Source organism: Elephantulus edwardii, unplaced genomic scaffold, assembly GCF_000299155.1.
Source record: "Elephantulus edwardii isolate Elephantulus edwardi_28Jun2011 unplaced genomic scaffold, EleEdw1.0 scaffold00058, whole genome shotgun sequence".
Taxonomy (NCBI): domain Eukaryota; kingdom Metazoa; phylum Chordata; class Mammalia; order Macroscelidea; family Macroscelididae; genus Elephantulus; species Elephantulus edwardii.
In genome coordinates, this window is record NW_006399808.1 from 10,429,093 (window position 1) to 10,441,511 (window position 12,419).

Here is a 12,419-nt window from a genome sequence, read left to right on the forward strand (position 1 = left end):
TAGAATCAGCATTAGACTAAATTTTTATTCAGATTGATTGATCTCTTGGTATAAATACAGTGGTTCAGAAGAAGGTGGAGTAGATGCTGGGACTGCAGACTGCACATATTTAGAGTGTTGTGTTCATACTGAGAGGCTATATTTCAAAGATAATGAGACCTGGTGTTAGGAGGGAGTTCATAATACTTAGAAGGAGACCTTCAAATTATTTACTGAAAAGCTGAGAACTTTAGTCTGGAGAAGTGAAGATCAATGAGTATACATAGCAGTTTTTATAAAAAATAATAGAGAGAGCAGAGGAAGCATTAGGCACTCTGTTCTAGAGATCTGAAAAGCCTTGGTGGTCCAGAGGTTAAAGAGCTCAGGTGTTAACCAAAAGATGGGCTGTTTGACCCACCAGCTGCTCCACAACAGAAGGACCTAACACTCTGCTTCTGCAAGATTTACAGCCTTGGGATCCCTGTGGAGCCGCTGCGCACTGTCGTGTGAATGGCTATAAGGTGGAATGCATTCAACAGCAGTGGATTTGAGTGTAGGTTTGGTTTTGATGTTATTGCAAAGAGGAGAAGAAATTGCCATGGAAAAGCATATTTCAAGCCAACCGTTTAGTAATGGGAGAATCTATGTCACAGCATGGTTGGCTCCCTATACTTGGAAGGATTAAAAATTTATTTGGAAGATTACAGATAGATTGTATATTAACAGGACTTTGTTGTGATAACAAATGCATGAAGCTTATACCATTGAAAAGAAAAAGTACTCAGATACATGACAGACAAGGCCTTTGTAATATTCCATTCAGTGGCAAGCAGTGACCGAAGATATTCTCAAAGTGATTTTTAAATATATTCCACCAGTTAATTGTCAATACTATGCCATTTACATATTCATAATTAACCATGGCATGGCTAACCCAGCTATAATACAGAAAATATCTCAAGCATGACTTTCAGTGCATAAAATTACATGGACAAATATCTCATCAAAGCATTTTAATGACCAAAGACACAAACATCCTCAATACCCTCACTGCTTTCTTCCACTTCAGCAAATTCAGAATTAATTTAGGTAAATGTCTTTGTGAAGAGTTTATGAAACCAAGAAGTTCTAAAAAGAATCACTTCAGGGCACAGTGGTTACAGTGTTCAAGTACTAACTGAACGCTGATGGTTCAAACCCACCTGATCCTAAATGGAAAAAAGATATTACAATCTGTCTCTAAAAGAGATTTGCAGCTTTATCACTCTGCAGGTTCTCCTCTGCCCTGTAAGTTGCTGTGAATCAGAAGTGACTTGAAGGCAACGGTCTGTTGTTGGGCAGAGATTACTCATTAGGATGGATACATCTGTGGGTGGGAAATGCAGTCAGCTGTGGGTCAGCTCTGAGTCAAATCTGACTTGATGACAATGAGTGCATGAAAGTACAATAAGTGTGGACAGACCATGATGATAAAATCGGAAACAAATTTTAGATTTCTTCAGTCTGTATTTCAAACTCTTATCATCTCAACCACAGTAACAAGCAGAGGAGGGACAGAGCAGTGCTAATGGAAGGAGAAAGGCATCACGCTTAATGGAGAGTCTGAGAAGAAGGAAGATCTTTAAGAGAAGGAACCGTGGCTAGAGCAGAGCCGCGAGCCTGAGGAGGGCGCCGGAGTGGCAGGGTTTAGTTCTGACACACCCAGGCTTGCTTTGAGTTGGAACCAACTTGATTGCACCTAATAGAAATACAAGATCTAAGGAGACTTGCATTCACAAAGCGAATCCATCTGCAGAGTTGCAGTGAGTCTGTGTGATTAATTGGCTTACTCCTAGGAAACATTCTTGAGGGTCCAGTCAAGCCCTAGACCTAAGCTCGATATTCTTCAAAGAGAAGGAATGTTCTACGAAACTCTTGCCTTTCTCCAAATGGAAATATTCCTCATCTCCCCTCCTAGTTGTGGTAAGATTTGCAGGGTAATTTCACAGACGATTACAAATTCACAGAAATATTTGCCTCATCTCTCTTGCTCTAATTTGATAGGAAGGAAAATGTGTCTCTCCACAACTATTTCCTGATTTTCCCCTTACATTTTTTATGACATCCCATGTCTAATTTTTAAAAAAATATTAGTAAAGGTTCACAAAGATATTAGTTTTCATTCATTCACACAGTTTCCTCCCCTCCTCTCTCTCCAATTCTCTTTGCCATGCTTGCCCTGTTCTAGGCTACTACTTGTCATAGTTTTTAACAGTCCTTTCCTTTCTGATTGTCCTTCCTTCCAGCTGTTCCAGTGCAATGTTCATTACTTATGCATCCTTTCCCCATTCTTTGCTCTCTGATCTCAACCTTAATACAACAGTGGGCATGTTAGTTGTTGTTATGTGCCATTGAGACACTTTTGACTCACAGCAACCCTATGCACAATAGCTCTGAACCCTGCCCTCTCCTGAGCCAATCTCACTGATTCAGACGCACCCACTCCTGCCACCCACTTACTGTGTCAGTCCATCGCATCCAAGGCCTCCCTCTGCATTCTTGTGCTGTTTAAAATTCCCTTCCTCTCAGATTGTAAGGGAGATAGGAACACAAGGAGAAATTTAGTGTCTAAAACTAACCAAAATATTTCTTTTTATTTATTATTTCTTTTTCAGTAAGATAAGTGATTTTTAAAAATTTTACTCTGATTTATTTACAAGGGATAAGTAATTTTAAAAAAATACAGAATATTTTCTTTTCTACTGTTGAGTGTTTCAATTTTAGTATATGTGCGGCTGAAGTGAGCACTTTCTATGCATCAAAGCAATTTTCAACTGCTTCCTTTGCGCTTGAAAGTTGGCAATGAATAAAGATGATAGAAGAAGAGTAGATGCCTCTGAGTTGTGATGTTGGGTCTGACTACTGAAGGGACTGCCGAAGAGCAAACTGGAGGAAGTGCAACCAGGGCGCCCCCTAGAGTTCTTTACACCTCATCTCACATACTCTGGGCATGTTGTCAGACAGAAGTCAGTCCTTGGAAAAGGACATCATGTGGTGAAAGGTGGAAGATTAGAGCAAGATAAGAAGAAACATACTGAGTTGCAGATAAAGAGCTACTTCTGCCCTTTCAATAGGAACATTTTAAAAGCACAGCCCTGTGGTTTCCTTCACAGGTTGAATCAGGAGCCCAGACCAGCTAGAAGGTTCCTCGGCTGTTTATTTGCATGGCATCTGGCTGCCACCTAGCCAGGCCACCCAGGGCAGGTGTGGGGGATATGGCATCAGGAGTCACCCTCTCAGGTGCCCACGAAGGAATTCAAGGTCCACGCCTGGAGGCCACCCTGAGGTCTGTGGCCTTAATGTTTTCCAGAAGCCTCTTCTCCCACCTCCTCCCCTCTGCTCCGCCTTTGCTCTCCATTTCTCCTTTCTCTACCCTCTGACTTCCTCTCCCCCTTCTCCTCCCTCAGCCAACACCCATACCAGGCCTGAAAGGTCTCTTTATCTCGCTTCTGGCATTGAACCAAACATTCTGCAAAGGCAGAAAAAAGAAATAGGAAGGATCTTGGCAGGTAGAGGAGACATTGGAGAGCGGATAAGCAAGGCAAGGGAGAGGGAAGAAAGGAAAATAGGAGTCCAGGGAAGATTTTTCTGATGTGACCTTTGGTTGTTACTAGCAGCAGATACTGGGTGATTAATCAAAGCTGCAGGAGCCCTGGAGGAGCAGTGGTTCCAGAGCTCTGCTGATGGTCAAAAACTCAGCTGTTGGAACCAGGTGTGCTCATTGGGGAAAGAAATTGGTAGGCTCCTGTAAAGATTTGTTGTTAACATAAGGTGTGATGGAGTCTACTCGGGGACCCCAACACAGAGCCATCCCACGCATGGAAGAATCGAGCCTTGCCTGATTCTGCACCGGCTCACAATCCCTGCTGACACCTGTCTTTGCTCACCCTCCCACTTCCAGGCATGATATCCTTTTCCAAGGGTTTGTCCTTTCTAACAGCTTATGTGGGACGAAGTCTCTCACCTTTGCGCCCTCAGGACTTGGGAATCCTCTGGGGCTATTCTCTACACTGTAGGGTCCTTTGAGTTGGAATCTGCTCTGTGGCAATTGATTTAATCTGGGCTTTACTCAAAGCTAGCTCGAAGTTTTTATTTTCTGTTTCAATATACTTTTTTTTTTATAACAGTTGTAGATTTACAGCAAAACAGAGCAGAAAATTCCCATATATCTACTACCCAGTTTCCTTTATTAGGATGAATATCACACATTTGTGAGATGTTTGCTATTTATGAGTCAGCATTAATATGTAATTGTTAATTAAATTCATAACTTATTCAGATTTCCTTAGCTTTTCCCTAATGTCTTTCTCTGTCCTGGGATCCCATCCAAGATCCCACACATCTCTCTTACCTCTCAAGCTTATTTTTTAAAATTTTTTAATTATTATTAATTTTAATGAAAGTTTACAGAGACAGGATTTCCATTCATTCATTGTTACTCTCTTCTCCCTGCCCACCCCTTCCTCCCCCCAATTCGTTCTTCTCTTTGAAAAGTAAAAGAAATATTCTTTTCATTTGTTATACAATCCCTCCCCTCCAAGTTCACTCCACTATGCAGCCTTCATTCTGGAATGCTGTCACGACAATAATACCTAATCACATATCCCTTTTAAACGGTTTTCTCCCTCATCTTTTTCAATGCAGTATGCATAATTTATCCCAACTTTCTCAGTCTCCCCCCAACACTGATGTCAATCCTATTTTACAACAGTGGTACTATACAGTATTTGTCATTTTGTGACTGAGATACTCTACTCAGCATAATGTCTTCCAGGGTCACCCATTTTGAATAATATTTCATGAGTTCCTTGTTTTTCAATACAGCATAGTATTCCATCGTTTGAATATACCAGAAATTCTCTATCCATTTGTTTGTTGATGGACACTTAGGTTGTTTCCAACTCCTTGCTATTGTGAAAAAAGCTGCTATAAACGTGGGTGTGCATATATCTGCTTGGATGGCAGTTATGGTCTCTTTAGGGTATATTCCCAGTAGTGGAATTGCTGGGTCAAATGGTATCTCTATTTGCACCATACCACCTTCCACAGTGGTTGCACCATAAAGCTCATTTTTAATTTATATGAAGTGTGAGAGCAAGGATCAGTTCCCTAGATACACACATTAGAGTCCATTAAGTGTGGAGCTACTACAGGAACCTGCAAGGGAACTCGGAAGGCCTCCTTTAGTGGTTTGAATCCTCCACAGGAGAGAAAAGGACAAACTCCTCTTATGCAATTTATAGCTTCAAAAACTCACTGGACTGACATCCAAGCAGATATATGCACACCCATGTTTATTGCAGCTTTGTTCACAATAGCAAGGAGTTGGAAACAACCTAAGTGCCCATCAACAAACGAATGGCTAGAGAAGCTGTGGTATATTTGCACAATGGAATACTATGCTGCATTAAAAAATAAGGAACTCATGCAATATTATTCAAAATGATTGACTCTGGAGAACATTATGCTGAGTGAAATATCCCAGTCACAAAAGGACAAATATTACATGATGCCACTGTTGTAGAATGGGACTGTCCTTGGGGTTGAGGAGAGACTGAGTAAGATGGGTTCAATAATGTATACTACACTGAAACAGAGGAGGGAGAAAACTGTTTAAAAGAGATATATGACTAGGTATTTCTGTCATCACAGGAGTCTAGAGCGAGGGCTACATGGTGGAGGGGACCTGGGGGAGGGTTTGTAAAACAATGAAAGAATCCTTTCTTTTACTTTTCCATAATTTTTGACTCATGTACTTATAACTTGTTAGTCAAATTTGTGTCTTCTAGGTTGCAACACCCCCATGATACATCTTCAAGGATATGAACATGTACGGCCAAGCACAATCAATAAGAGTGCATCTAAATTCCAAAATCAATCTCCATAATAGTCTATGTGTTTCCTACTGCCAAAGGGGCCCTTTAGAGTAGTGAGAGAAGATCTTCACCCTGAAACTCACAGCGTCCCTTTTCAGCAGGAAGTAGCTAAGAGAATATGCCATCCCCTTTTCCTTATGAATCAGGGTGAAGTCTCTCTCAGGGAGGAGTGATAGGGAATGGCAAAGGACACACTGACAAAGGAGATTAATCAGAACTGACTTTGACAAGCACTGTGGCAATTGGACAATTAAAACAGACATTCGGATGGCGGGGGAAGAAGAACAAACTGGGGAGGAGGGTGGAGAGAATGGTGCGGCAATGAAGGAGTGAAAGCCCAGAACCCCTGTGAATGTTCATTGAAACTAATAAAATTTAATAATAATAATAAAAAAACAAACAAAAAAAAACCTCACTGGAGGGTCAGTGAGGATCAGATCTGACTCAGCAGCAATGAGAGAGAAGCAGGTACCTAAGAAGGAAGGTTCTCTTCTCCTCACCCCAGACCCTCTCCTCCAAGAACTGATACTTTGTCTGAGAAAGAGGGAGAGAGAAGAGAAGGGGAAGATGGGAGAGAGGAAGAGAGGGGGAGAGAAGAGGGGATGGATAGAGTGGGAGAGGGAGAGAGGGAGAGAGAGATTTGTTAGTAACTGGAACTGAAGTAAAAAAAAAAAGTTTTGCTTTGTGCATCAGTTTTACATCACACCAGAGGAATGAAACCATTAGTCTGCTTGGTCTGTGTAAAAGGCCTTTTTTTTCTAGGATCAAGTCTGGCTTTATCCAGATCTGTGCCTTTCATGGGAGTAGAATCCTTCGACTGATTCTAGAAGAAACTCTCCCCTCAGCTCTAAATATCAAGTTTGATTTTTTTTTCTTTCTCTCTTATAGTGGGAACTGTAAAAGTATCCAGGGTCTAAAGGGGCTAGAATTGCATTATACACATATTCTAAGAAACAGTAAGCAATCGGATATGGCAGATCCATGGGAATTTTAGATGCCCAGACTAGCGGCTAACTGTTGTTTGTTGTGTACCATCGAGTTGGAACCAACTTACAGCTGATCCTCAAGTGGGTTTTCAGAGGCAGTTAATTGCATGGGAGGAGACTGCCCATCTTCTCCTGCAGAATAGCTGATGGACTTGAACCGTGTACCTTTGGGATTGCAACACAGCTTTTTGCCACCACTGTATTTATTATGTGCCGTCAAGTTGCCTGCAACTTAGACTGTATGTACAACAGCTTTGAACCCTGTTCTATCCTGAGCCAATCTTATTTGCCTCTGACACACTCACTCCCATTACTCCAGTCACTGAACCAATCGATCTCATCAAGGAGCTTCCTCTCTTGCACTGTCCCTCCAACCTCCCAAAGCATAATGTCTTTCACCTAGGGCTGGTCCCTACCTGCAATGTGCCCAAAGTATGTCAAATGGAGCCTCAGAATCCTTGCCTCCAAGGAGCAGCCTGGTTTCACCCTCTCCAATACGAACTTTCTTTTTAATTATTATTTTGCTACTAGGCCACCAGAATTCTCTATAAACCTATCATCAGTGAATTATCTTATGCTCACTCAAAATACTCATAGCCTTAGTTGTAATTGACTCATAGCTGACCCTGAAGTGGGTTTTTGGAGACTATCAACCACACAGGAGATGTGAACCATCAACCTTTGGATTGGCAGTACAACTTCCTACAGACGAGGTCACTAGTGTGCCTCTTAACTCTACAACCAGTATTGGTTTCTGGCATAAAAGCAAATTCCAACGAGAACTTCACATAAGCAAGACTCACCGATTGGCAGTGCTGGCGTGAGCACGCTGCTGAGGCAGACGAAAAGCAGAAGCCAGGGCATCCCGCTGCCTCAGTCGCAGCAACAGACTGGAAATGTCTGTCAACACCAGTTTTCCTTTGTCCTCAGATTTTGCAAGCACATTTCTCTTTACCCCACTTCATATCTCCAGGCTCTTCTGAAGAAAGTATTTATCGTTACTGGTGGAGGTGTTATCAGAGGAAGAGGATGAGTAGAATAATATGTCCGTTGCTCTAGCCTTGACCCCAGATAGACACACTGCTTTATGCTGTCAACAGGGATGGATTTCTTGAGGAAAAAACTCACTATCCTTCATCCTCCTATTGTTTTTCCTTAAGAATTCCCTACTGTGACACCTCCACTATCTTATCCAGATGGGAATTGTAAATGAGGGACATCCCTTCATGTCAAAATCTTGTTTCTTCTAGAAACTGACTTCATGATGTAGCAGGCTTAGCATTGTGTATTCAGTGAAAATGACATTGTGTCAGATGGTGGAAATGGTGAGCAGGAAAGAGTTATAACACAAGAAAGCAAGGACAGGTAGAATGGGAGTTATTCTCCATGAAACAAACTGCTAAGTCCCTTTTATTATGATGGTTTGGGTCTCACACTTTCTAAAGAAGTAAGACTTAATTTGTGTTCCCTGCAACTCAAGTAGTGTCATTAGTTTTCATAGTATTTTTCTTCCCCAAACTTCAACATAGTTTAGCATTATTTCACTGCTCCTCACGCCAAGATAGGGATTGTTGTTGTGTGTTGTTCAGTAGTGACCCTCCAGGACTGAGTAGATGTGTCCCATTGTATTCCCAAAGCTGTAATCTTTACAATGTGTTTCTGTTAAGATTACAGCCATAGAAAGTCTTTGGGTCACTTAGAATTGACCCAGCTGCAATGAGTTACTCTTTATGGAAGCAGATCATGTATTTCTCAGATGAGTGGTTGGTAGATTGAACAACCAACTGAGCCCTAAATTGGTGTACCTTAGTCTGATTCCTATTCATAGCATCAGGATTGGAGGAAGACTCATCAACAACCTGTGTTATGTGGAAGACACAACTTTGTTTGCTGAGAGTGAGGAGGACTTAAAATGCTTGCTGCAGAAAATCAAAGACTACAGCTTTAGTATGAATTCTATTTCAACATCAAGAAAACACAAAGCCTTACTACTGAGCCAGTAGGCTACATCATGATGTTGTTGTTGTTGATTGACTTCAAGTCGAGCATGACTCATAGCGACCCTATGAACAAAAGACCTTCAGGGGTTTCAGCCTCTCTAGAACTATCGACATTTATCAAAGTTCATAGAGTTTCCGGAGGCATGTTATTTAGGAAGTGGGGAAAAGTATTAAAACTATTCTGAAAAAAGATAGTAAATTATTTCCTTTTGGATCCACAATCAACACCCTTGGGACTAGTTGTCAAAAATCAAAAGATGTATGGCCTTTGGAAAATCTACCATCAAGGACATCTCTAAAGTGCAGAAGAATAATGATACCAGTTTAAAGACTAAAGTTCACCTGATCCAAGTCATGGTCTTTTCAGTTACTTGCTATGCATCTATCTGAACAATGACTAAGGATGCCAAAAGGAGAATGGGTACCTTTGAGTTCTGGTGTTGGACAAGAGTACTGAATATTCCACGGTGTGCCAAAGGAACAGATAAGACTTGGAGAAAGCGCAACCCAGGTGCTCTTTGGAGGCAAGGATGGTGAAGCTTCGCCTCATAAACTTTGGACATTTTGTTGGGAGGGGGTCAATTCTTGGGAGAGGACATAATACTTGGAAAGGTGGAGAGTCAACAGAAGAGAGAAAGACTCTCAACAAGTTGGACCAACACAGAGACTATAAATGACAATGATGAAGAGGAGGTCACAGGATAGGGAAGGGTTAATATCCATTGTTCATACGGTCACTATGAGTTGGGGTCGACTTGATGAACCCAAACAATAACAATACTGAAAAAAGGAAGCCTAGTGGTGCAATAGTTAAGTATTAAGCACTCAGCATCTAACTGATGGTTGGTTGTTTGAATTCACCAGCGACTCGGAAGGTGAAATGGTGGTCGGTTTCAATCAAGACCTACTCTTTCCTAAAGGGTTCCTGTGAGTTGAATCTCCTTAATGGCAATGAGTAATAGTGAAGGTGTCTCTGGACAGTGCAAATAGTCATGAGTCTCTGGGGCTGACTGACAGGGTGGAGATGAGAACCTGCACAGAGACACCTCGGAAGGAAAGCCTGGTGATCTACTTCTGAAACCCCAGCCATTGAGGACCCTATGGACACAAGGCTACTCTGACACACGTGGATCAGAATGGACTTAATGGTAACTAGCTAATACTGAAAATTAGGGGAATGCAAAGGATAAAAGAAATGTGGTTGTTATTGTTATGTGCCAATGAGTTGCCTGCTACTCACAGCCACTCTATGTATATTTGCTCTGAAACCTGCCCTATCCTGAGCCAATCTCAACATCTCCGGCACACCTAATCCCCTTTCTCCAGTCACTGAATCAATCCATTTCATCTGGAGCCTTCGCCTCTGCGCTGTCTCTCTACTCCTGGCCACACGCTTAAAGTGTGTGAGACGGAGCCTCCAAATCCTTGCCTCAAGGGAGCAGCCTAATTTCACCCTCTTCAGGACAGATCTGTTTGTTCTCCTGGCAGTCCACAGCATGTTCACAACTCTTCTCTGGCATCACAACTCAAGGGCATCAATCCTTTTTCTATCATCCTTAGTCATTGTCCAGCTCTTGGATGCATAGAGTAATTGTGAAGACTGTGGCCTGTATCAGGCACACCTTAGTCTCCAGGCTGATGTCATTGCTCTTTAGTACTCTGGTGAGGTCCCTGACAGCAGATTTGCCCAATGTAATGTATATTTTTAAAAATTTCTTCTGTTTACAAATTTTTAATATTAATTGTGATTTTGATGAAAGTTTACAGAAAAATTGCATTTTTCATTTAGTGTTTCACATTTTCCTGTCTCCCCCTCACTTTAAAAAAAAAAAAATTGCAATTTGTCTTTTGATTTCCTGACTGCTGGTGCCAAGAGTGTTGATTGTGAAGCCAAAGAAGCTGAAGTTATCAACAATTTCAATCTCTTTTCAATCCATCATGAAGCTACTAATTGGCCCAATGGTGAGAATGTTTGTTTTCTTGATATTGAGCTTTCATCCATATTGAAGACTACAGTTCTTGACTTTCTGCAGAAAACGCCTCACGTTCTCTTAAGTTTCAGCAAGCAAGGCTGTGTCATCTGCATAACTCAGGTTATTGATAAGTCTTCCTCCAACCCTGATGCCACATTTCTCCTCATAAAGTTCAGTCTCTCCAATGATCTGTTCTGCATGTTGATTGAAAAGGTGTGGAGATAGGATGCATCCCTGATGCACACCTTTTCTGATCCTGAAACACACAGTGTTTGCCTGCTCTATTCTGACTACTGCTTTCTGTATAAGTATTTGTGTATGAGCACAAATAAGTGTTCTGGGATTCCCATTCCCCTCAGAGTTAGCCACAGTTTGTTGTGATCCACACAGTCATTTGCAGAATCAATGAAACACAGATAGACATTCCTCTGGTACTTTTCTTTTTTCAGCCAAGATCCATATAACATTAGCTATAATTATCTCCATTGCCACAGCCCCTTCTTTTTCTTTAAAAAAAAAAAGTATTCTTTACCAGATCTGACTGGTACACAAGGAGATTACTCCTCCTTCCTCAGCACAGCATCTGGTAGACTTGAACTGCATACCTCTGAGATTACAGTGCAGCTTCTTGCCACTAGGCCACTAGAGCTCCCTTGTCATGGCCTCTTCTAAACTCAGTTTCTTCTAAACTCAGCCTGCACATCTGGCAGTTCTCTGCTGATGTACTTTTTCAGGACAACCTTCAGCAGGATATTGTTTGCTTGTGATATTGGTGCTATTCCTTGATGATTTCCACACTCTGTTGACTTACCTTTTTTTTGGAATAGGAATAAATACAGATCTTTTCCAGTAATAAACATGGGGGTGGGAGGGGAGGAGAGCTATGATGGCCTATTAAGGAGTTGAGCAGTCAACCCAATATATATGATTCAAATCCACCATCTCCTGTGTGAGAGAAAGATGGGCAGGTAATCTCCTGTCTGAATTATGTCCTCTGAAAACTCACCTATGAGGGTCAGCTTTGAGTCGGTTCCATCTTAATGGCACATAACAACAATGCCCTAAATGGTATTAAACAAAAATCTTGACTGAGACTCAAACTGCCAGAAAATCAGGCTGGGTTTAGAAGAAACTGCGGCACAAGGGATATCATTGCTGATGTCAGATGGATCTTGGCTGAGAGTACCAGAAGGTGTCTATTTGTGTTTTATCTACTATGGAAAGGCATTTGACTGCAGAGATCACAAAAAATGTGGCTAACATTAGAAGAATTGGGAATCCCAGAACACTGAATTGTGCTCATACGGAATTTATACTTAGACCAAGAAACTGTGTTAATAGCTTAGCAAGGGAACATTGCATGGTTTCAAATCAGTTAAGGTGTGTGTCAGGGCCGTATGAAGTAGAATTATGAATGTAAGAAAATGGAAGTTGTAAAAAATAAAATGGAATGTATGAAGATTGCTATTCTAGGCATCAATTAATTTAGATGGACAAGTATGGACCACTTTTAATCAGACAATTACATGATCTGCTATATTGGGAATGAAAAACTTAGGAAGAATG

At 41.4% G+C, this 12,419-nt stretch overlaps 1 protein-coding gene across 1 annotated transcript in view; it reads right to left on the minus strand.

Moving 5' to 3' along the window:
- Positions 1-7,744, minus strand: part of OIT3 (oncoprotein induced transcript 3) — a 45,119-nt gene extending 37,375 nt beyond the window's left edge. Inside the window, exon 1 of the mRNA XM_006887570.1 lies at positions 7,684-7,744. Coding sequence (XP_006887632.1) covers positions 7,684-7,744 — 61 coding nt within the window. The remainder of the gene's footprint in view (positions 1-7,683) is intronic.
- Between the last annotated feature and the right edge of the window lie 4,675 nt (positions 7,745-12,419).